Here is a 27,251-nt window from a genome sequence, read left to right on the forward strand (position 1 = left end):
TATTCGCCGGATATGTCGCCTATTGAGCACGTGTGGGATATGGTTGGTCGGCGTCTCACTCGTGATCCGCGTCCTGCAGTTTCCAAAGACGAACTTTGGTTGCGCATACAAGCGATATGGAATTCTCTTCCTCAAGCAGATATTCAACATCTGTTTGACTCCATGCCACGTCGTATAGCAGCACTTATTGCAGCGCGTGGTGGCTGCACCAAATACTGATTTCGGACGCTTAATTTGTTTCTTTTGTTTTGAAAATTTCATCATTTATTTGTATCAGTACAAGTCGTTTCTGCATTAAATTTCATTTGATTCTGATGATTCTTTCATGGTGTTGCATTTTCTACAAACAGCAGTTTATTTTTGCATAAACATTCGTTTCAAGAATACTTTTATTTTAATATATTTGTACAAGTTTAATCAGAATAATCAAAACATTAAAATGACTTGGTTTAAATTTCCAAAAAACTTTAACTTAAGTAATTTGTATTTAGTTAAATTAACTTTAACTCAAAAGAAATTCAAATTTATATTGCTTCGATTTAAATATTAATGTAACATAATATATCTATTGGATAGTACTACTGGCTGGTATTAAAATTTTAACACCGCAAGATTTCGTTGAAATATATTTCATATTTTTCATACTAAATTAATCGTAATTCAAATGAAATTTATCGACATTCAGAATAATATAAGATTCAATAATTATCATTATAGATAATACTTACTTCATTTTCGCATTCAAACTTTAGCGTTGTAGATAATACATTTATCATTTATTTCATTCAATTTTATAACTCGTATTGAACGTTCTGCCCTTTTTTAGGTTTGCGGCTTTCAATGCTTAACTCCTTAACCTTGTAATTTTGATTACAAACAAGAAGCTTCTGGATCAAGCATTTAAACGAAACTTGAGTTGAAACTAATCCGCACTTGCGCTGTATACGTAGGAAAACCACGAAAACCTCCAAAGTGAAGCCCAACGATAGGAGTTTCTAACCCATGATTCATCTACCGCTGAGTGCTTGAGTCTTTTAGAGTTGGGATCAGAGTTCGAATTGAACACTCATCTCTAGGATTCAATACTCTGTCTAAGATATGGCTAATATATCATGAGAATACTAAAATATTATTGATCAGGGGTCTGTCCAGAAATTTTGTGAAAGGTCCGTTTTTGTAAAATTGTGAAAAAATTACTCGTAATTTGCGAATATTAAATAAACGTTAAGTCACACTCTTTCAACCAGGGTCCGCTTTTGTGAATTTGTGCAAATAGGGTCCGTTTTTGCAAAAAAACTTTTTCAAGGAGTTTTTAAATTGTAAAGACATACAAGATTATGCTCATCACTGTAAAATTATAATTAAAAAATTAAATTTTAAAACATAAACAGCAATTGCTGCTGCTATTTTAGAGATGCAACATGCAAATATTTAGTATGTAGCCTATACTGCTGAACGCAGAATATTAATTTTGGACGAATAAAGGAAGGAGCTTCAGCCGAAGACAAAACTTAGTTCGTTTGCATTTGTCTTTCTTCACCCCCACCCCTCTTACTGGGAAGGATTTATTCGATTAACAAAACAATAATGACGATAAACAAATTTGTGAAGGGTCCGATCAAAAGATAAATTATTTTGCGAAGGGTTCGTTTTTAAATTAAAATATTTTGTGAAGGGTCCGTTATTATAAAAAGATAATTTGTGAAGGGTCCGTCAACGGACCCAAATTTCTTCTAAACAGACCCCTGTTGACGTAGTATTTAAAACAATATCACTATTTCACGATAAATCACCAAGCTCTATTCCACACTTTTTTCGTTTAAAATCTACATTTAATGAATCAATAAATAAAACACTGGTTTCCAAATACCATTTTTAGATGAATTTATTTTTAGACAAACGAACGTGAAACATCACAAGTCATATACTAATAATAACGAAGAAAAATCTTCCCCCGCATTGCTGTTCTCTTCTGGTTTTTCTGTAAAACTGTTTTCCTTACCAAAATATACTGCTTGCAGGAAAAATATCGTTTTATTCTTTTTTCGCAACGTAGTGTTTCTTCGAATCAGGTTTACAATAAGAAAATCTTTTTGTTATCGATTTCGTTTTCCTCTTTGCATTTTTTTTAATTAGAAAAATCCCTTTTGTTCTCCGAAACAGCGTATGTGATTTCTGAAATCATTAATTTATTATTTTTTATTCGATAGTTACGTCTAGGACTCGTGATTTTAATTAATGCAGGAAAAAAATTTTTTTTTCACTTTTGGTTCGACGTTTAACTTAATGGCTTTCGATTACCAAAATCAAGATATTTTTAAAACTTTCTAATAAAATCGTTACGATTCTAAAAAAAAATAATATTATACATTTACAAAAGAAAACTGTGAACGAATTTTTTTACAAAAAAAAAAAAAAATACTCTTTTATATTTTTAATATGCACGCTAGGCTTGTGCCTTTAGGTCTTGCATGTTGAAATAATTAGACAAGTTGCATGAATTCAAATATTTTGTAAAATTTTTCTTTCATTTACTTTGTATGTTTTTTGTATGTAACCTACATGATATTTATGTTCACATACCAAAAATGATAAAAACTATTTGTATATGCCTTCATGTATTTGTAGGAATTTGGAAATGGTAAGTAGCATTGACAAATGAATAAACACAAGCAGCACAATCCTCTTTCTTAACGCTTGCGTATTACTTCTTTATCTTTATGTTCTAAAGCTTTCTCATTGTTGACCAGCAAACCAAGCTATAACAGTTTTCTCACAAGCTATTTTTTTCTCTAACGTAACTTTTAGAAGGTCAAACTTTTCTCTAAAATAACTATTATGAGAACAAGTTTTTCTCGTACGTAATGTAAATAAAGGCAAATTTTACTTGAATGTAATTTTTATACGAGTAATTCTTTCAATAATGTAATTTTTAGATGAGCAAATTTTTTTCTAATGTAGCTTTTAGAATAGCGAATTATTCGTTCAAGTAACTATTACATAAGCAATTCTTTCTATGATGTAGCATTTATAAAAATAAGTTTTTCTCTTGTGTAACTATTACAGAAGCAAGTTTTTTTTTAATGCAATTTATATGGGTGCAACATTTTAATAATGTATTTTTTTATCGAGGGAGTTTTCCCAGCAGTAACTTTTACAATGAGTTCTTTTCAATGTAACTTTTTAAAAAACATGTGTTCTTCAATGTAACTTTCAGAAGAGCAAATTTTTGACTAATGTAAATTTTAGAACAGCATATTATTTCCTGAAGTAACTTACTAAAGAGGAAATTTTTCTCTAACATAATGTCTTTCTTTTACAAGAGGAAGATTTCCTTTTATGTAACGTTTATGAGAACAAGTTTTTTTCCCAATAATGTAACTTTTACCAAATTTTCTGTACTGTAAATTTCAAGAGAGTAAAAGGTTTTTAACAATGTTACGTTTAAGAGAAAAAAATTTCTCTGATGTAACTATTAATAAAGCGAAATGCTCTCGAATGTAAAATTTAAAGAAGCAGACAATTCTCTCAAGCAACTATTATGCGAACTAATTTTTCTTTAATTATAAGAACAAGCTTTCTTCGAATAAAAAGTTTATTCGTCTGTAAATATTTTAGAAGAATAAGTTTTTAATTCCGCAAAACAATTATTTTTTTATGTACTTAAAAATTTATATATATATATATATATATATATATATATATATATATATATATATATATATATATATATATATATATATATATATATATATATATATATATATATATATATATATTAAAAAGACGGTAAACAAGTTTATGTACATGTTTTTCGTACACCGTACATTATTCTCAAACGGGTGAATTTTTTCTTTTGTGTGTACCTAAAAAAATATTTAGTTTTACTAAGATAAACTTCAATTTTTTACAAACTGTATGACATTTAAAAAAACAAAAAATAGTAATGTTAATTCTTAAATTGTTTTAAAACATGATAGTTAAGTCACGTTTAAAATGTAATAAAGAAAATGATTTTAAATATCGAGGCATTTTTAAAAAAAATATTATTTAACTAAGGGCATGTATTAAAATATGTTAGTGACCTCTAAAAACATATAAAACACTTATTAAACACGTCCAAAGCACGCGAAAGCATATTTCAAACATTTGTAAAACTTGTATTGTCTTATTAAGGTACGAAAAGCATCTATGATATTCAAGTTAACATTATGGTTAAAATATAGTTTGGGATTGAAAAGACTGTCGAAAGAAGTATAGACGTAAAGAAAAACATTTATTGCAACATTCGTCAATAAACTCAAGATGTTCTTGATCATCAAAACAGTAAAAATTTGCATTTGAATAAACAAAGAATCTTAATACGTATCAGCAAACTAAAAGGCATTCTCATTGTTTCCTTCGTTAGAATAACTAAAATGGGAGAGTGAATGATTGCTGCAAGAACAATTTTATTTATCTTACCGTTAACTCTAACTTATTATTTTAGATTCCTTGCTATATTTTTTTCTTTTGCCTTTCAAAAATTCAAAAATTATCTGTATACCTTTCAAAAATTATGTGTTTAGAAATCTAAGTGTGCATGTGATTATTAACAAACATTTTCAGTAAAGAGTACCCAAATTATGAATGAAAGGTCAGCATTTAGGTAACACTCCTATTAGTTGAGGGATATTTTAAAAGTGTAAGAATATATAAATCCTTTTATTGTATTTCCGAAACTCTCAAACAAATCTCACAAACCCCAATGTGCATGCGATTATTCATAAATCTTTTTGTGAAGATTGCTCAGATATCATATGAAGGATTGACATTTGAATAACACCCCTGTTAGTTATGGGATCTTTTATAAATCCTTTAATTGTATTCTCTCAAATAAATTTCTATTTGTTTTGATGTTTGCTGGTCAAATGATAAATGTGCTTGTTTAAATGATGTCACGCCAAACCAGCGGCTTCTCTCCTTGCTCGCCTCTTCGGACACTCTTTATTCTCTGCACTCTTTTTCTAACAACCCCATCACACACTTAAGAACTGTAACAATCCGCATGATTATAGTCATTAGTGTAAAACTATCTTTACAGAAAGAAGTTCTTAAAAAACCTATTTGTACAAAATAGACCTGCATGTAACTAACTTTTCTCTGTCTCTCTATCTGTCTCTTATCACCTTTGCACACATCTTTATTAGCAACTGATAAATGCCTAGCAATATTTAGTTTGCTAACTAATTTATGCAAAATGAATAGTTATTTATATTTATTTTAATGTTCATTTAATTATAAAACTAATCAGATAGTTTATTTTTTTTATCAAAATGTAAGCTTTTGGAACAGGTTTTGCTACATGCCTATAGCCATTTCTAGGCAATGCTTGCTACAATTTTGAAATGCTCGCGAAAAGAAGGTTTGAAATTGATTTTTTCCTAAGTATACAATGTTTAAGGATAACTTTTGTTTAAAGATAGGTTAAGTATTGATGATCACTCTTATTAGATAAACATAAATAAAACACGATTCGGTGTTTTAACGCTAAATGAGTTAAAATTAACTGCAAAACGTAACGTTTCTAAAATGTTTGAATTATCATAAAAAATGTATTTCTAGTTATATGAGATAAAATTACTGAAAATAGAAAGCTTTTGTCCAATTTGAAAAAGTAAATAAAATGCGAATAATATAAATGAACTTTTTGATGAAAATATTTCGAATGAACCTTATAGAACGCAGAATGAATTTTCAGTGATAGTTTAAAGTGTATTACATTTTTTAAAGCACTATGACGACGCTTGTCCAAAAAGTGACTACTAATGTGAAATACGGTTTGATGCCTTCGATTACGGTTAGATGCCTAATTCTATTTTCTCTCTCAATAAATTAAAATTAGTTACAAATTATTTATACACCGATAATTCGACAACTGGCAAAATTATAAAGAAAATGCTGGAATAATCTATATTTATGTCCGATTATTCCCAATAAAATATTGAAATTTTGTACATATATTGCACCAAATTTTTTCCTCAAATGATGATTATTTTGGAAACATTTTGCTCTTTTTCCAGTTGGTAGTATCATCTGTTGGCAATCTTTTTAAATAGTTTCACTTTTAATAAAAAGAAATAATTTAGCTTCCCAAACACAATGCTTCCGCTGCAAAATCAAATTATTTTTCTCAACAATTTTTCTCAAACTATTCTTTTTTCATTTTAATTAAAGGTCAATTTTGAGATATCCTGTATAAGTCTGGTTTATAATAAGAGTAACCATAATAAAGTTTTAAAAATATGGACATAATTAATTTATGTCCTTAGTTTTTGTATCAGGCTTGTCGAGGAATTATCTAAACATGTAGCAAGTTCTTATTTCCTGTAAAAGAATTTTACTACGTAATTTTTACCGTATTAAATTCGCCGTAATGAGCAATAAACTATTAAAAGCAAAATTCAAGACTCAAAAAAATTTTTAAATTTTTTTCAAAGTAATTAAAACAGAGATTAAACTTTTTTAAAAGAAATATTTTTCAAATTTTGGTTTAGTTTACTAGAAAACCTTTTAAAAATTTCTTTGAATAATGATTCAAACCAAGCTGGTTTTGTATAATTAAAAATTAGTTATTAAACACCACAAAGGTCTAAAATTTAATTTTAATAATTATTTTCACGAACATTATTGGTAGGACATTTTTACAAATTCTTTCCCTTCATCTGACAAATTTGGATATGAAATTGAGTTATATTTTTAGCGCATAGTTTTTTAATAAAATGCTTAATATACTTTTTTAATATTTAAGTTTTGCCAATAAAAAAGTATAATTAAGATCATCTTTCTAAAATATAATTGCTTCTAATTTAGGAAACATTTAATTTAAGAATTTGAATATTTGTATACTTATTTGAATAGTCTGTATCATTAAAACACATAATAAATATATGAATTATCTTGTCAAAAAATGAGGTTTTGTTTAAGTTAATTAAATTTATTTTGAAAAATATTATTAATTTTGATTTTTGCTCTTATTTTAAAAATAGCAAACGTCTGTGACTAAACATAAAACTAATAATAACACCATATCAGTTCAAGATAATGGGATATTGTTTATATTTAAGTATAGTTTCTATACTATTCGTATTCACTTAAATTATTTCTTTAAAAGTGGTTCAGATATTTTTATCACTTACGTGCCAGGTTACAGAGCATTATTTTGTATATAACAATATTAATTAAACTATTTTATTGATTTGTTTTCAAAATATTCAATTAAATGTTTTCTTTCTGGTTAAATTGTTAAATAAATTTCAAAAAATATATATTTAGCCCTATTTGTACCAATTGCTACTGCTCTTGCTGCATTAAATAATCCATTTATAAAAACTACTGAAAGACATTTACTACGACAATTATGTTTTTTAAGCAATATGTGTAAAAGTTATAAAAATTTTAAAGCCCAATTTGAGGACAAAATCAATATTTAAAAAAATTAATAATCGTATTGGAAAAGTAAACGTGAGTGTTTTCGGTACTACTATATTATTTTATACTTTAAATTATTTTTACTAAAAAGCATTTTCTTGAATTTTTAAAAAAAAAATTCATTGTATAGATGAAATATATTTTAATAATATAATATAATATTTTAACTAAACTAATAAAAACAGTTTAACTGAATTAAAATAAACTCATACAGTTCAGACTAAAAGGAATTACATTAAAGCAAAAAAAAATTATTTTTGACTGAAGCAGCGTTTATTATACTATGTCTGTTCTCAAAACATTTCGTGCATTTATTTTTAATCAAAAAAAAATTAATACTTAATTATAAAAACTTAAAATTTTGAAATTTTTTTTTCGGAAGTATCATTAGAATTAGGTTCAGGAATCAGAAATTTTTTTGTCAGCGTTATCTCGGAGCGGTTAATAATTAAACGCTTACTAAACATTGATTTTCAATAAACTAACGTTACTTTCTTCGCCACATATAAAAACATTTTTGAATTTAATAAATGCTTAGTCTAATGCATACAATAACAGAAAATTCATTTTTATGTTGCAACTGTAAATACCAGTATACTACGTTGATTTAAAACAATATATGGAACATTTATTCAATTTCAAAATTTATTGAGAAAAACGCGTTTACTCGAACTCATTCTGAAAAATATGTGAATTCAGGGAACCAAATTCTAAAAATTATTTTTTCCCATTAAATAAACATTAAATGAATACGGGAAGATAATACTAGTATAATGCGAAGAACTGGGGCTCGATACCCAGTGGAGGCTCAAAACGCACCCAGCTTCAGTCCGATGGGTACCAGTTTGTATGGAAAGTAAAAGCGGCTTGTGCGCAATGCAGGCCACATTTCTACAATCATGCAGTTGGTCACGGAACACAAAATAGTGGAACCTTAAATTTTATGACTCCACTGCATGCTGTTACTTTGCTATTAACAAGATTCAACTCACTCTGAAAATTCAATAATCGACTAACTTTTCATTTACGAAAACTCGCTTTGGAAGAGAATGTGCTTCTCAGTTTTGTGTATGAGAAAGTTTCCACTGTATTTTAAGAAAGTGCATTTTAATAGAATATTTCTTGCTTTTAATTTTTTTAAATGATCTCAATATTTTGGCATCTGCATTAGAAAGCATGTCCATGCATAGTTGTACAGAAATCTTCAAAAAGTTTCATTAAACTGAAAAATTTAGTCTTTGTTGAATGTCGAGATCTATAATTTACTATCTTAGATATTTTTCATAATTTTATGTGCTTTATCCTGGAATATATTTATATTTGTTATAGCTCAGAAGTAGATTTTTTGCTATAAAAATATGTTTATCCTGATTAGAAAACTAAACTTATAATTTTTTTTAAATGTTTTATGTATATTTAATTTAATTTATAAGAAATGCGTTACATTATTACATGCGTCAAAAAATTATATCTTAATAAATGTATTATTTCCTATAGAAAAAAAAATGTGCATGTATTAAGAATGCATTTCAATAATTAGTGATAAGAAAATTTGAGATTTGTTACATTGAATTGAAGAATCGAGCAATCGAGATAAGCCGTGGTCAAATGAATTTGAGAATAAAGAAATTTAAAAACATTTTATTTTGATTGGATAGAAGAAGATATAATCAAGAAAAATGTCGAAGATTTTTATTTTCCTCATAACTGAATTCTAAATAAAAACTATCATATGGTTTTAGTACAGAAAATACGTAGTTTCAAATACCATGAATGATGATTAATGCATTTGATTACTTCTATAATATATTCATCATCATTAACAAGTTAAAGCAACATTCAATTGACATTAAAAAAACGTATTATGATCAAAACTGAAATACAAATCGGTAAAAATTTAAAAGAATTCAATAGTTTTTTTTTTAAATAAAGACTATAATTTAAGGCAAAAATAGTTTTTTTTTTGCTTAAATCTATTAAAAAAATACTTTTAAAAGGAACGACATTATTCACACTTACAAAACTACGAGCAGCTATTTTTTTAAAAAGATGAGGTTGAAATAGTTGAATAAATTCTGACGATAGATTAAAAAAACATTAAAGTGAGATTTGAGGAATCAATTATGTTTAAAAAAATAGCAAATAAATAGCTTTAGATTTTACTATATAAAGCTTGGCAATGCCTTAAAGATTTATTGAATTTGAATTGTAAGTTCATTCAATTATATTTATTTAGATAGCTTTTTAAGAGTTTTTTATTATAGGTATGTTAACTTAATAAACTTCGACAGGTTCATTTATATTCTCACTGTAAATTTTGGAGTAAAAAAATGCTTTGTTAAACTAGTTTTAGAAGTTAATACTAATCTAAAATATTTGGTAGCTCACTGAATCAAAATATAACGCGAACCTTTTATATACATAACGTTATAACCTCTACGCGAACATTTCATACGCATTATACATTTATTCTCTCTAAAATCAGTTCACAGCATTTGTGTTTATTCTTCAAGTATAGTATAATTAAACAAAAAATAGAGTGTGAAACAAAAGATCACTTATTCTAAATGATGGTAATACATCATAATTTTGTAAAAATGATTTTTCAAATAATTCAGAAACAAAAGTACGAATTTGTATTATTAACGTAAAAAATAAGGTTAATTATCGTTATTTCTCTTTGAATTCATATTCTAATGTACTTAAAATAAGATATAAATAATTGATTATTTAAAAAAATTGAAAACTCCAACTTAATTAAGTCTCAGTTTAATTTTATTTTTTCTATATACCATGACAGGAAAAAAATTCAATAACTCTCTAAATATAAGTCTTTATATTACCATTTAAACAATCATTTTGTAATGTTTTTCTCAATAAACACTGAGTACTTATGACTTTTATGTTACTGTGGATAAAACTTAGTAACAAAATTTTCACTGATATTATTAAAAAAAAAAAAAACGTCGAGTAACAATGACATTCATACTGACCCTCTTGAAACGTAATTGCTAAATTTATATCCTTATTAACTAAATGCGTTGAGAGTAACAATGATGTTCGTATTACCATAGTAAAACTTACTAATATATGCTCATTGTTACCATCAACAAACGTTCAGTAATAATAACGTTAGTGTCGTAAAACGGCAGGGTGCCAGAATTTCTATAATTGTTGACGAAAAAAACTGAGTGTCTCTGAGCAAGGATCTTGTCGTTGGTTTGCCATAGGTTTGTGTACGAATGGTCAGAATAAACGAACGCTGTTGTATTTTAATAGATGGACGGAATTGCAACATTTACTCACACCGTTGGTCTCTACAGGTATCTGATCGGTAATTGTGGTGAACCTTGTGCCTCCAAGGTGAGTTTTTAGTAGAATAGTAAGAATTTTTATCCATTCATTAATTATTGATTTAAAATCACTTATACAGGATTTGCATCGTAAATTTTATTTGTTTTTAATTAATGCCTGACGCCTATTGAGTTTATAAATAATGTATGATTTCAAAATTAAAAATCTCGGAAACAAAGGACGTCAGAGAAATGAAACAAATAGTACGTTTATTGTGAAAGCTGTTAATATTTTATACAGAAATGTTTGAATTTAGTGACTAAAGTTACCAACAGATGACGCAATACTCGTGCAGAGTTCTTGAAAAGAATACAAATACCGCAAAAGCGCAAGACTGTAATCTAACACTCAATATTTTGTTTCATAGTATAACAAGGTTTTAACTTCTTATTCCAGTATAACAAACTCCGTTCACGTTTTAACGGTAGAACTTATCGCTTTGGCCATCAATAGCGTGCAACGAGTGTCATTTGTCGGCAACTATTGTTACTAAATTCCAAACATTCTGTATAATATTTTTAAAACTTTCATACCAAATATACAGTTTATTTTATTCCCCTGTCTTCTTTCTTTCCAAGATTTTTAATTATGAAATCAGTCAGTCTTCCTTTGGACATCCAGTCGATTGAATTTATGATTCTAGAATAGTGACCAATGAAATAAAAAGAAGAAAAAAACGTGTTACTTTCATAAATAACAATGTGACTTTTCTTTTTCTTTTCCAGTTCCTGAATATGGCCAGTGTATTCATGAAGATATTCAACCTGATATGTATGATGCTTCTGATAGGACACTGGAGTGGTTGCCTTCAATTCCTTGTACCCATGTTGCAAGGATTCCCACCCAATTCTTGGGTTGCCATCAACGAACTACAGGTTAACTCCTTCACTCTTCTTCCTTACGTTAAAAAATATATAGTATTGAGACACTAGAACTATAAACTGACTTCTCGAGTAATATATATATATATATATATATATATATATATATACATATATATATATATATATATATATATATATATATATATATATATATATATATATATATATATATATATATATATATATATATATATATATATATATATATATATATATATATATATATATATATATATATATATATATATAAAATCTCCTTCTCAAATTATTATTTTGTTATTCAACATTACACGCTTTCTCACTATTAATTATTCACTTTCGCTTTTCTTATTGTAATTATGGATTCAGTATGTATAAATTATCATTTTGGATTTTTCCCTTGAATTGAACCGTGTGAATCATTTCATTCCCTCGACCTACTTAATGGACCTATTGTAATTATTAATGTGTATCTTTTTCTTGAGGCTTAACATAATAGAGGGACAAACTTGTGCTACTTTCCCTAAGATAAAAACTCAAGCACACAGCGCGATTTGAAGTTCTGCCAACTTTTAAATATGTTTTAATCCAAAAGATTGTTTCACGTATTATTTTCTTTTCAGCATGCCTTCTGGTTGGAGCAGTACTCTTGGGCTTTATTTAAGGCTATGTCTCATATGCTATGCATTGGCTATGGGAGATTTCCACCCCAAAGCCTCACAGACATGTGGCTAACGTTGCTCAGCATGATCAGTGGCGCCACCTGTTACGCTCTCTTTCTGGGACACACCACCAACCTCATACAGTCTCTAGACTCCTCCAGGAGACAGTACAGGGAGAAGGTCAATTTCTTTTCTCCTAATAATACATTTTAATGTGTCACCTGTTACCTTTTACTAGGTTATTTTCTGAAATTAACATTAATTAAAATTTGTAGAAGATTCGCAAGTTGATTGAAAAGATTTTTGTATCAGACCGACGCTATTGTTGCGCATTTTTTGTTTGTTTGAAACTTTTCGCTATCGCTAAATACAAGAAATGGCCATGAATAAGGGGCCAATTCCTTCTCTATCGGAATTCATTCTTTACTATGTAAGAATACATATTTTCTGTTTCTAGACTATCAATGTCAGATGATATAGGGGATCGTAGGTAGATTTTATAGATCTTACGGCTAGGTCGCAATAAGTTTATTGTGCAATCAAGAGGAAAAAAAGAATGGTACACATACCTAATGCTGTCTAGTATCATGTACGATCTCTGCAAGCATGCATGCAGAAGATGCAATGGACTCGACTAATGTTTTGAAGATATGATTGAGGCAGCTAACACCGTCAATCTTACAGGGCAGTCCACAAATTCATAAGAATGAGATGTGGTGAAGATCCCTTCCGAGCAACTTGTTACAAGACATTTCATATATCCTAAGCAATGTTCATGCCAGGGAATTTAAGTCACCGTTGGAACTGTTTGAATTCAGAATAATGAAATCCTGGAGCCTTCTAGTTTGCAACTTTGACGTGTGGGATGTCGCAATGTTCTTTTGGAATTATCCAAAACCAACCAAACGCGCAATAGACATGAATGGGTGCAGTTGATCAGACAGGATGCTTCAGGATTGGCTTGATAGTATGGGGCTCAGGGAGGTATTCGATTAAAAGGTCCTTGAAAATGAAATATTTTCGGTTTAATAACTGTTACTGATTTTGATATTCAGTAATCTCATTTACAAAACTTAGTAGGAATTTTAAATACTAGGAGGCTCCGCCCCCTGCTCGCTAACGCTCGCCAACCCCCGAGAATTGCTACGCAATCCTATGTGGTTCACGCCGTGAACCATGGCTCGCTGCGCTCGCTCGCCAATGAACACAATATTCTAGCACAAAGACATAGTATATTATCATCAAAGACATAGTATTTTATCATCAAAGACATAGTATTGTACTTATGTAGAAGAATTCTATCAATGTTCTTATTGGCTTTTAAAAAAGTATATTAGCTATCTAGATTGTACATGGTGAAAAAATCATAACATTAGCTAAATGAGAAACATATTAGCAGAATAAATTATCAAATATTGGAGTTACTCACCTAAATTCAACTAAATGTGTATAATAAATTAGTTAATGCTAGAAATTCTGAAAGTTTTAGAAAAAAATTTATTATTTAAAAATATAAACTTTAAACCCTAACTTTTCCTTGTGAGATAATAACCCTCAAAAAGTCTTTCATTTTCAAGAACACAAAAATTTGTTTTATCGTAGTATTTGTTGTGATAAGTATTGTTATTGATATTAAGTATTTGTTGTGATCAGCATTATTGAAATCAATTTCTATATTAATTAACATTTGTGATAAAGTACATAACATTTTAGAACAAAATAAGGATGTTTTACATGCAATAAATTAAAATGCAGGGCTGTTAGCATTACCCGAGAAATACCACGTGGAGGTCGCCATGCTGCATTTCTAATCGGGGAGTTTTGATTTTGGCAGTTCCCCTTGCCTACTGCCAATAGAAGTTTCAATTAAATTTTTTCCAAAAGACATTTTTTTCTGCAAAGCTCTAAGAAGTTAGCGCAAAGCATTTATAATTTCTTTGAAAACACAATTATAGATTTGGCATCTTGGAGCAATTACTGAAAGGCTGTCAAATGACTTAACTCTTGACAGGCCAACATAAAGTTGTCCGTGACTAAAAACTTGTTTAGTCAATACTAAACTGATTTTCTCAAAAGTCTGACCTTGTGACTTATTTATAGTCATGGAGAAAGCCAGCCTAATAAGAAATTGCTTTCTCTTAAAAGAAAACGGTATGTTATCAGAGCGGATTAGAGGTATTCTCGGAATGAAAAATGTACCTGCTTCATCATCATCAATCAGTTTAGCTTCAATTAAATTACGCTGCAAGTTTGTAACAATTAATCTAGTGCCATTACAGAGTCCTTTAGATGGCATTAAATTTCTCAGTAACATTATTATGGCACCTTTAATCTTTAATTTGTGGGGAGGCATTCCTGTAAGAGTGATGGTGTTCAAAAATTAATTTTTCCATCATGGCAGCATTTCGTATATTTGCCAGAAGAATTTCTTTCTTTGGCCCAGAAGTAAGCATTACAATAACTACTTTGTTCCATCATTGAGCCAATATTATACTCTTCGACATCTACTGTTACATCTTGAACAGTTATTATTGCACTTGATCTCTGCAATCTACGTCATCCATAACATTCCTCAACACTTTCTTGGGCTCTTCGAACACGTTTTCTTTCATTACGTTTAAAAGCCCTAGCAGCTTCACTAATATTCTGCATTTTAAAGCGTGAAAATGCAATGCATAAATAAACGTGAAATATAAAAAAATTCAATGCATTCAATACAAACATAGACGTTTTTTAGACGTTTAGGTAGCTCCCAGTTGAAAAATATCAATTCAACAGCGGCCTTTTAAAGCATTCTCACTTCAATTAATTAATTAATTCTTAATTGAGTTTAAATTAAATATTATCATGTTTTTAGGGCATGAATCTGAATTGAACAACCTGACAATGCTCACTCTGGTTATTGTTTCCGTTTTTAAAAGCGCTGTATGTTGAGCCACCTCATGTGACATTTGCCATGTGACAATTTTAGCAGCAATCATTGGTCGATTTTCTAACGTTGCCATTCGGGGAGTTGTAATGAGGCTTTTTTTTTGGTGCCGTGTAAGAGAAATATATATATAGATTCTTCAGTAAACTAAATATTTTATAACTAAACTAACTATATTTAATAACTAAACTTCAGTAAACTAATTGATCTTGTAAATCAGTAAATATTCTATTTTAAAAAATTGAATTTGTCTTAAAAAGATATAGAATTACTTTTGTAATTCCAAAACAGCATTAAAAACCAACAAGAAACAAGTGTGAATTTTGTTCTATGACTTATAAATACAAAAAGTTCAAAGGTAATTTTTCCTGGTAATATATTTCTTTATTTTTCTTCCTATTTTTGTGAGATTTTTTTTTATCGGGAGGAACCTCAAACTGCTTACATTTGCACCAGGCTGATATGTTGATCCTTCTGGTAATTTGTAATTTATTTTGAGGTCACAAGTCTGATTAATAATAAAAAGTTTACTAAAGTTAATTTAAAGTTTTTGGTTTATAGCCAGCACGATCCAGGCTTTCAGTGTTGCATGAAGGGTTCCATATCATGCCAATTGCATATATTCCATATCATGACAAAGGCTCTATTAGCTTGAAGAGTTTCCTATTCAGATGTAGAGTCCATAGATTCATGAGGCCGTCTCCATACTTGTACACGGCCTGTCACCCTATACAATCGGAAATGCGGCCTGTAAGACCAAGCAGAATGCTTTCAGCCATCAACACAATAATATCTAATCTAATAGTGGTGCTACCGGGCCGAGGCATAGCGTAACGGTACGCCATGCCTAGGCCTCCAGTCAAGAATGGAACTTATTGAAGAGGTTGTCCTGCTGCTCCAAAAGCCCATTGTTTCTTAAAATTGAAATCTGATCTTCGAAATCCCTGGCAATTTAATGAAAGGTTCTTTCACTTTAATGATTCTCGTTAGTCGTCATTGGTCCTGTTCATTCATGACTTTTTTCCGGTGTCATCGATGTCGGAGATTTGATATTTTACCAAGTACCCAATATCCACGGTACACTCATAAAGTGACCACAAGTGGTAATCCGAATTATATCACTACCTCGGTGATGCTGTATCAAATCTCTTTTGCCCTGACAATAACACTACATTCAAACTCACTTAAATTTTGATAACCTGTTGTACCAGAAGCATGCCAAACGACATTTATATTTATAACCGTCGTTGAACAGCCGACCTTATTCTGAGCTTACGATTATTAAGGTTCAACTCTATATCCTTGCAATTTTGAGCCCAATAATAGAAGAAAAGGGAACTCCTTGATCAAGCATTGGGACAAACTAGCCATCGCAGAGAATTTTTTGAATGGACCTAACCCTCATTTACGCTAAATGGAGACGAAAACCACGAAAACCTCCCAAGATTAGTCTGATGGTAATGGAACTCTAACTAATGATCCGTCTACCACTCAGGATAAGTTACGCCAGCACTGCTATCGGTGTGAGCCGGGAGCAAAATTCGGATCGACTAGCCACTTCTAGGATTCGGATCTGAGTCATCTCGTTGGGAGGCAAACACTCTATCCCACTGAGCCACCACGGCTCAATCCAAACTGATATTTTATTTTATTTCAGAACCCTCGTTGAACAGCCGACCCAATTTTGGGTTTATGACTACTAATGTTCAACTCCGTAGCCTTGTAATTTTAAACCCAATCCAGTAAACAAGGGAACTCCTGGATCAAGTATTAGAAGAAATTTTGCTTCGTGGAAAATGTTTTGGATGGAACTAACCCACATTTGCGTTACATGGAAAGAAAACCACGAAAACCTTCCAAGGTTAGCCTGGCGTTAACTGGTCCTTCTTACCCATGATCCGTCTACCACTGAAGATATTTTACGTCAGCACTGTGGTCGGTGCAGGCCGGGTGTGGAATTTGCATTGACCAACCATCGTTGGGATTCGAACCCGACTCACCTCATCATCACCCCATAGACACTTTTTGTTTTATATAGGTGCTTCCAATCTCAATGAGTAATTCTGATTGGTTGTAATACTCCGTAATTTTGCATACCTGCGTTTATATCAGTTTTTTCAGTCCTTTAGTATATTAGAATAATGTTATTTTCATTTCAGATGTTTATTTTAAAAATCAACTCTATCAGATAATCTCAAAATTTCCCGATCAGTTATAACTATATTGCTTACGAAGATGATGGCTCATTCTGTGTTGTCATTTTAAATCATAGATATTCATCTAAGTATCATTTGTATTTTGTTATAGCAAAGTAAGCGGTATTAAACAGGTGATACCTATAATAGATCTTGCTAGTACTTTAATGTTTTGTATATTTGTAATTTTTTTATTCATCTCAGAAGATTGGAGAACCCCTGTATCAAAAATCAGGAAAAACGAGCTCAATAATGCAATTTTCGAATGAAAGTGATTCTTATTTGAATTTATCATTGTTGGTTTGCTGTTATTTCTACAAAGTATGTTTTGGGTTAAAATGTCGTTCAACTTGTAAAGAAAGAACTTTTCAATTTCTGAGCTTTAAATAGCATTTGAACTTTCATCTTCAATGTCAGAAGCCGGCACAACATACTTTTTGCTATTTTTCCCAGTGTTTGGCTTTTTTGAAACTTCAAAAAGTTTTTATTTTCAAACTTACTAAAACAACAAAAATTCCCCATATACCTTTTTGTATAGAATGTCTGACTATCCCGTTGTCTGACTTTTTGAAACTTCAAAAAGTTTTTATTTGCAAGTTTGCTAAAGCAAAAATTCCCCATATACCTCTGTGTATTGAATATGTGACCTTAAATATTATATTTATCCCTTTTTCTGTAGCTGAAACAAGTGGAAGAGTACATGGCTTATAGGAAATTGCCGAGACAATTAAGGCACCGAATAACTACCTACTTTGAACACAGATATCAGGGAAAATTTTTCAACGAAGAAGAAATTCTTGGGGAGCTCTCCGAGAGGTTGAGGGAGGTAAAGTGGAACTTTCAATTCTTCTTTACTAATTATTTTTTAGCGTGTTTGCTCGAAAAGTCGGTTTTAAACATTTATAGATCCCGTCTATGCAACATATTAAATGGTTTCAAAATAATATCCTTCAGCGTTGATATACCGCTTCCAGAAGAATTTCCAGGTATCGAATAAGCTTTTAGCCAGAGGCTCTAAACTCGCAACCATCGAACGAGCTAGGAATAGAAAAATGACGTCACTTTGACGTCACGTTTCTACTCTTAGGGAAAACCTGTAATCTCGCGCTTTCGAACGGATTTTGCTATTCACCTAACAATTTGCTGGTGAAAGCGATTCGAACGTTCGAATAGGATGCGTGTAACGCTGGGATTAAATTAGATTTCCGATTTCAAAGATAATTTTTACCCAGATATTTTATGATTTTTTACAATCATTTACCCAGATATTTTATGAATATATATTTTAGACTTAATTTTTTCTCTCAAGACTTAATTTTAGACATAATTTTAGACACAATTTTTTCTCTCACGAGTAAGCTCATGGTAAGCGTTTTCCGAAATGTTCGTTAGAGCCTTGGTGCAATCCTCTTTAATTTTGCCAATTGTACCGGAATTTAGTCTTTTCCTAATAGTTTTTAAGCACAGGATGCATAGGAGAGGCTAAAGAACTGTTGGCACCTTTGGTTTGGCCGGGGAAAATGATCTGAAAAAAAAATGGAGTGGTAAGAATTTTCTTCACATTTTTCAGAAGATAGAATCTCGTGAATTTTTTCGTGCTTTTTTTTGCGACATACCTCTCTAGTACTAATATCTTTCTGCTGGATACTTTAAATAATAACAAATGCACATGTTACAAATTTAAAATAAAGAAACTTCACAGAAAAAAACTGTTTGGATTTACTTTAATTATTTAATTTTATTTTAAAAAATTTAAAAAATATCTTATTAGAAATTTGAAATATTTAAAGAGTTTAAATAATATTTTAGATGATTATACGGACACAAATATCGATGATAAAGTTTGAAACTTTTTGAGCAGACGCTAATTTGAGAGTCACGGTTAAAAGTCCTCCACCAAACAATAGTTGACAAAATGCGTCTGAGTTTTTTCATCGACGGCGAAAGGATATATCACACGTGACCTGTCGAAAGAGATAAGTTTCTTTGGCAACCCGTTTATTTCGATAGTGACCTAGTGTTACAGTTGAATCACGAAACCGGTCACCGACGAACAGTGATCGAGCAAATCTAATCGAAGCAGCGCGTTGCATAAGAGTGTACGAGAATGTTTGTAGTCGCGTCAAAGGTATTGCATATGCTTAAACCAAGCACTTTTTCTCCCTTCACGGTAAACTCAGTAACTTTTCGAATAAGTCTCTGAGAATAAGTTTCGAATAAGTCTCTAAATTATTTTCCGTTTAGTTGCTTAATCACTAACAAAAGAAGTTGTATTTCTATTTCAACAGGATGTCATCAACTACAACTGCCGATCTCTGGTTGCCTCAGTACCTTTCTTCGCGAATGCGGATCAGAATTTTGTGAACGATGTGGTAACAAAGTTGAGGTACGAAGTGTTCCAGCCAGGAGACGTCATCATCAAAGAGGGAACCCTGGGCACCAAGATGTACTTCATACAGGAGGGCATCGTCGACATTGTGATGAGCAACGGTGAAATAGCTACAAGCCTTTCAGATGGTTCATATTTTGGAGGTATTCTTATCTTCGAGTTTGATGTGAATGTTTCACTGTAAGGGGAGGCCTTTCTCATCTCGATTTCCCTTTTTCCAAAGTCTCCAAATGTATTCAGGAACATTCTCAATGCACATGCGAATTCTGAGAATATTGTTGGCAAGTTTTGGGGGGCAAGTTTATATAGGGGAGATTTCCGTATCGTGATCTGTGGCAGAATAATCGCCAAGTCTTGCCAACTTCCGGGCAGAGGCCCGTGAGAAACTTAAAAAAAACATCATAAAAAGGACCAACTGGAAAGGTATAACTAGTATCCACCTCTTGGCAAACATCAACATGCTTTTTGTTTTTAAAAAAAGCAAGCTTAAAATCTATTTGGCACCTTTACGATTGTAGTTGGAGCGACAAATCACGATGTGGAAATATCCCTTTTATTTTATCAATCAGGCCCTCATTACTATCTCCAAATTCATATTAGCGAATTTCCAGCATGCAGTTGAGAGCGGTCCCTCAAGCTTTTGAAGATATCTGGTACAGCACACACATCACCCAACTTTGGCCAGGAATCTTTTTACAACCATGCTAGAATGCCATGTAATTTTGACCCTTGTCTGACGACGTTGACAGCATTGAGCTGCAGCCACTCTCTCTGAATTTTCTCACCACAGCCAATGAGAGGTCTTTCAACCACACAGCGAATTTAATGTGCACTTTATTGTGCATATCAGCCAGTTTATTTGGCTGCTAGGATCAAGTTTACAACTCCGCTAGTTCTCCACAAGTTCCACAAGCAACGTGAGTGACGTCTTAATCGTGTGCACTACTGAAACGCATTCTTCTGTAAAAATATTTGCACCAGAAATACAAACTTGTTTGAGAACCAGACTTGTGAAACGCTTGTGTCGAGGATCCTTCCTCGACTAGCTAAGTGCAAGTTAGTTTTTTAAGAGATAAGAGGATAGTTTGAATAAATGATATGAAACTTCGGCATCGTAACTTACTTGATTCAATAAAATAAAAATTGTAATAAAAATAGTAGGTTTAAAATTAAAAGCAATAATGCACTGATTCCAATAAAATTCGTTAATTCATTTTATTACTCCAATCAGTATTTCTAAATTCCTGCTGTTATGATTTTCATTTGATTACATTGATTTGTGCCGACTGGACGGTGTAGTGGTCAGGAAGCTGACCCTACACCAAGAAGGTCCTGGGTTCAAATCCTGGACAAGACCTGGATCTTCTTTCCTTCTCTGTACTATCTGTACTATCGGCAACGTTTATCCACCTAATATGGTGCACCTGAAAGAATGGCCAAAAAATCTGTCCAACTGAAACCTGAATGAAGAGTGTCAATCGGGTGGGCATTTGAAAAAACAACAACATGGATTTGAAGCCTCTGATTAGGTGATTCGATTAATAGTACTGTTCGAATATTTCAAATTATTTCATGAAAGATAATTTGTGATGATCGATCGAATAGCTTTTGTTTTGAACAATTTCACGGTATCGATTGTCGTGAAACTATTTAAATATGAAAACGACTTCAATAAAAAATTTTGTGAAACTACCACAAAAACCTCTGAATTTTGTAGTACTACCCCAAACATATATATATATATATATATATATATATATATATATATATATATATATATATATATATATATATATATATATATATATATATATATATATATATATATATATATATATATATATATATATATATATATATATATATATATATATATATATATATATATATATATATATATATATATATATATATATATATATATATATATATATATATATATATATATATATATATATATATATATATATATATATATATATATATATATATATATATATATATATATATATATTAAAGTATATATAGTCAAAATTTACATATTTTTATAACTGATATAGCATTTTAGTTTGACTTTTGTGTAATTTTAATCTATTATATGTAAACCTAAATCTATTCGAAGCAGTATTGCCAAAAATTGTTATAATTATGTTTACCAAATAAAATGAAATATTTAAAATTTACGAAGATTTATTAGACACGTAAAATATTAAACGGCTGGATATACTACTGTGCTTAAATTAATACATAATTGAATACCCGAAATACTACTTGATGTATAAACTTGAATATCCGCAACAAAAATTTCGTTTAAAATATGCCTAATTTAATGTTTTTATGGAATTTTTGAAGGGTAAAGCAATGAAGTTTCAAGTAATTTATTTTGGCGTTTAATGTGTTGTTTTCATGAAGTTAATATTGGAGGTATTTCAAACATCCATAAGTCATTTTAAATTTTTGTATTGCATACAAACTTTTCGGTATTACTGAATGATTCATTTCCAATTGCATATTTACTTTAAAATGTATCTGAATTAGTTCAAATTACATTCTTTCATGAATCAGTTTGAACAATGTATTATTTAAATCAATTTGAAATGCATTTTTTTCCATTAAAGTATGAGTTACTTTGTGTCACGTATTCGTTTTTCAGATATGAATATCACAGTTTATATTGAGTGTTTTTTTTAAAAATATCCTTAACTCTTTGCTTAATTGCGAAACTTGCTTTTCAAAAGGGCATTAAGGAGTGTGATGTGTGAAAAAAAGAACCGTTTTTGTAACTTTTGACCTAATGATCAGATTTTCACGAACCCACTGCTCAATCTTAATAGATCGAGAAACTTATCGTAAATATGCTAATCAATTAGCTTAAACAATATTTAAGTTACAAAATAAGGCAAAACAGCATTTTTTTTAAAAAAAAATAGAAATACTCTTTTTCCTACCGATTTGGATTTTTGCCTTTAAAAATAAAGGGTTAAGAATATCAAATAGTTTCTGAGCTAACAAATTTCAAAAAGTTGTTCATTTAAAAAATTTGATTTCTCGCGAACTAGCCATCAAGAATTTGATTTGTATCAAATACCTTACAAATCAAAATTTGACTATTATTAAATGAAATAATAAAATAAATATTGTTGTTAAAAGTTAATTACCTGCAATTATCTTTGAATAAGCGAATTTTATATTTGTGTGCAAAAATTGTTTGATTCATTTAAGTTTTGAAGCAGAAAACGAAATTAACATAAAGGGATCCAAACTTTATCGATTTTTCTCTTTGATTATTGATATTATTTTTGCCAGATTACGGCTACATAGTAAAAAAGATGTCTGTTCAGAAAAAATATGCTTATTTGTCTGATATTATAACTTAGAATTTTGTAACGAATTAATCAGTGACTCATTGTGATTAAATTACTAATTAATCAGCATATTTAAGGTTAGGCTCCTGTTCCATTACAGTTGATTCCTGGATCTTCTCTATCCAATATCATAAATTTAGTTTTATTTAAATTCGTTTTTTACCACATTTACTACTTTTTTGTGTGCACAGCAATGGCCTTTTTTTGGGGGACAAATTTTGTGAATTTATACATTATTTGATTAATGAGCTATTGTATGGTAAACAGGTTGTAGTTCAAAAAAAATTTTCATTTTTGATTTTTTGTAATTTCAGCATTTGGAGAAAAAATAAGTTATATGTTACCGTGAATGACAGAATTCAAGAGAATGTCGATTTTCAACGGTGAATGTCAACAATCACATAGTCGCTTTGGTGAATGTCCGAAATATTTGTTCTATCCGATTTGATATTAATTTATTCATTGATATTATTATATTCATTCGATATTTTAATATCGAATAAATCGAATTGCTGAGGATAGAAAAGGAGAAACATCAGTGTTGGGACGACCAGTTAAATACGTACCGGGCAGTGGCACTTGACCGTAATAAAAACATTGACGTAGGCATACCGGGCCAATGCATACCGGACAGTGGCATTTAACTAGACCTAGTATATATTTCGGACATTTAAAAAAGCGACTATGTGATTGTCAACATTCACCTGTGAAAGTCAACCACCACTATTTTCAGTCATCCACAGTAACATACATATATAATGTAAGAAGGAGTGAAACCCTCTCGGAACATACATTAAAACTATGCCACTGACTGTACCTGATTTAGTTTGAATTGCATGCTTATTTTTTAATTGTGAAGGGTTTCAGCTTGTTGCGTATATAGCATTTTTATTACCCTTTCAGAAATCTGCCTGCTGACGAACGCAAAGAGAGTGGCTAGTGTCCGAGCGGAGACATACTGCAACTTGTTCTCTTTGTCTGTCGAGCACTTCAATGCCGTCCTCAATGTCTACCCGCTGATGCGCCGCACCATGGAGTCCATTGCTGCCGAGCGTCTCAACAAAATCGGCAAAAATCCAAGTATGGTATCCAATCGCGAGGACTTGCAGCACGACTTAAAAGCGGTCAACGCCCTTCTGTTGTCCACTCACGAGCGGGACACAACGGACAGTAGTGACGACAGCGACGATTTGCCACCTGCCTTCCGTAACAAGAAGCTCAAGAAGCACTCCATTGCTATGGCAGTTTCTAAAACGTTGAAGAACGCGTTGCCCAGACCCAAGTCTGAAAGCTGCTTTAATAACATGGATCAGGTGTTCCGCCCGGAACCTAGCTATCTGCAAAGATCTGAAACCTTCTACCAATCCACGAGTCTGGCGCCACCGCCTGAAAGCAGCTGCCAACTGCGACCGTGAACTCTAACCACCGTGCCTCCTAAGCCGTCTCTGAGACTGTTCCATGGGATGGTCCATCGTGATGTCAGTGTGAGAGTGCCTCACTCGGTTCGCGCCATTTCGTTTGATGAGCGCTTTGCATTTGAGTGAAAACGATAAAGAAACAAGTTCTAGAAGTGTGTTTTCTTCCGCTTTATAAAAAAGTTCTAAAAAATATTTTTTTTTAAAAAAAAACGAAGTTATTAAAATGCATTGGACAACATTAATCCTTTGATAAAAAATATTCCAATTCCGCAATTTATAACATTTTTGATTAAATTAATGAAAACGATTTGCAAAGAAAACTATAAGTGACAAAAGTAGTTTCCTTTTGATTTAAAAAGTTTTAAGAATACTTTTTTTGGAAGAATACTAAATTACTAAAATGCATTGAACAATTTTATTCCATTAATAAAAATATTCCAATTCGGTGACTCTCTTAGAGTATAGAATTAGTTCAATTTGCATTAAATTCAATAAATTGGAAATTTATTATTTCAAAACGAGCTGATTTGCAGGTCAAAAATCTGTATTTTAGTTAATTCCCATGTTTGCTTTGCCATTTTCTTTAATAAAAAGAAACATTCTACTTATACCTGTTGGATACACAAATTATTATTTATATTTTTGAGTTCCAAGGTTAGATGCGGGTTGAGCATCTTAACACAAAGTTCATAAAGGTTGTGATAAATCGAGTGAGGCACAAAATAATTTCGGTGGTGCAAAACTTTATATTTCAAAAGAGTCACAGATAACTGAAACTGTGACTATATTGTACATAGCTGTAGAGAAAATAGCCAATTGTATAGGAATCTATTTTTTTCTTGTACACGACTTTTACGTAATGCACAATCAACGTAGAAGCCGATGGACAAACGACGGCTCCTTGTAAAAAGACATAAGACTAATAGACAATAAGAAATTTTTTATACAAGATAGAAAATATGAATATTATGTTTATTTGTTGTAAACTGCTGTGTACCAATTTGTTGAAAGGCCTTAGAGAACGCCACTTCTTCACTCCAATCGAAATAATTCCATCTTTTCTTTTATTCTATTTTCCATTACAAAGAAATTGTATACTTTCAAACAATTAAGGTTTCAGCAACTTTAAAATGATACTTCAAAAATTTTAAATGATAATTCTTGTACGTTTAGAATAACAATACAGAGCAACACAATTTTTGTTTTCAGGTGAGTTCAAAGTTTTTAGTTGAGAAAAAAAACTTCTTTTAGATTAAAAGAAAACATTTAAATTTTTAAAACATAATAAATTACATACACTTAATCCTGTCTCTCTTTATAATCTTTAAAACTATGATAGGTCTGATCATTAAGGTAGGTTTGAAAAGTCAAAGTTTCTTTACTATTTTAGCGGTAGTACAAAGAGATTTTCTATTAACATCATAAAACAGTATGCTAAATTATCTTGTAACTCTAAATATATATTTTCTGTCGCCTCAATATTCTCAAAAATTGTAACAAATTGACAAAAAATATTAAAACTTTCAGAAAAATATAGTTATTTTTTATTAGTTTGAGGTAGCATTTAAAAATTACCACTTTAGCAAAGAAATTTGCACAAGCTGTTAGGATTGTAACTTAATATCCTCTACCGCTGTAATGACTCCCTAGTTGGTATTACTGTATTGTGAGAGCAGAATTCAATATTATGAATTGACTAGGGAGCTAAGCCTGCTGTTCGCTAGCGCTCACCAACCCCGATGATTGCTTCGCAATTATTGCTATTTTTTGGCCATTAAACGGTTGAAATTATTGTACTAAAAATTTATGTTCTAAAAAGATCACTTGTGCCGCCATTTCCCACGTCCAAATATTTCCCTTACGATACTACTAAGATCTATTAGTGGATATAAATCATTTTTTCTAAGTAATCATTTTTTGAATAAACATTTAAAATTAAAAGTATATTGTTAGAACAAATTTGGAGAGTTCACAATTAATATAATTAATATTTTTGTTTACCAAATGGACGGATGTATTTTAAATACAATTTTTGCATTCATTACTTTGTGCATGAAGTTGAATGTTAAATTCTGAATCTTTAACAAAGGTCTTTAACCGTAATTCAAAATCGTATTATATTAACGTGATTTGCACCAAAAAATTAATAGTTGTGTTAATAAGATCAGACGCCGATTTAAATAATTTTATCTTAAAATGCAACGTAGATTTACGTTATTCTAATAATAACAAAAACAATCCTGATAAACTCTTAATTTAGGAAACAAACAAAATTAAAAACCTAATAATAACGGTACAGTTAAATACCTTTAAGTTAGGGATAAAAAAATATTCATAGGAAAGTAATATCTTTATGACTTATATCAATTTTATGCTCATGACAACCGTACCAGTATGAAAATTAATGTGGGAAAACTAGATCCTGCCATGTGATTTTCGGCCAATAAAATTGCACCGGCAACAATGGAAAACTGCGACACCATCATTAAATTTTTATAAATAGTTAAATATCTCAAGTCTTTTCAATGGACCAAAGCAGACGCCGCTATCGGGGACGGCAGAATATATTAAGTTATAACCCTAAAATTTTATATAGATATTCTCAT

At 30.5% G+C, this 27,251-nt stretch overlaps 1 protein-coding gene across 4 annotated transcripts in view; it reads left to right on the top strand.

The window, feature by feature from the left end:
* LOC107441634 (potassium/sodium hyperpolarization-activated cyclic nucleotide-gated channel 2-like) overlaps window positions 1-26,925 on the top strand; it is a 106,459-nt gene extending 79,534 nt beyond the window's left edge. For 3 of the 4 annotated variants that reach the window (XM_016054976.4, XM_087165423.1, XM_087165424.1), the window contains 5 exons: window positions 11,550-11,699; window positions 12,311-12,529; window positions 18,153-18,299; window positions 19,762-20,005; window positions 24,131-26,925. In XM_016054976.4, coding sequence (XP_015910462.3) covers window positions 11,550-11,699; window positions 12,311-12,529; window positions 18,153-18,299; window positions 19,762-20,005; window positions 24,131-24,642 — 1,272 coding nt within the window. In that variant the 3' untranslated portion in view covers window positions 24,643-26,925. Of the gene's footprint in view, window positions 1-10,749; window positions 10,834-11,549; window positions 11,700-12,310; window positions 12,530-18,152; window positions 18,300-19,761; window positions 20,006-24,130 lie in introns of all 4 variants that reach the window. The other variant, XM_087165422.1, reaches the window with a different exon arrangement.
* The last annotated feature ends 326 nt before the right edge of the window (window positions 26,926-27,251 follow it).

The sequence above is a fragment of the Parasteatoda tepidariorum genome, chromosome 6 (assembly GCF_982258835.1).
Source record: "Parasteatoda tepidariorum strain Cologne lab strain chromosome 6, Ptep-v5.0, whole genome shotgun sequence".
In the NCBI taxonomy this organism is placed as follows: Eukaryota; Metazoa; Arthropoda; class Arachnida; order Araneae; family Theridiidae; genus Parasteatoda; species Parasteatoda tepidariorum.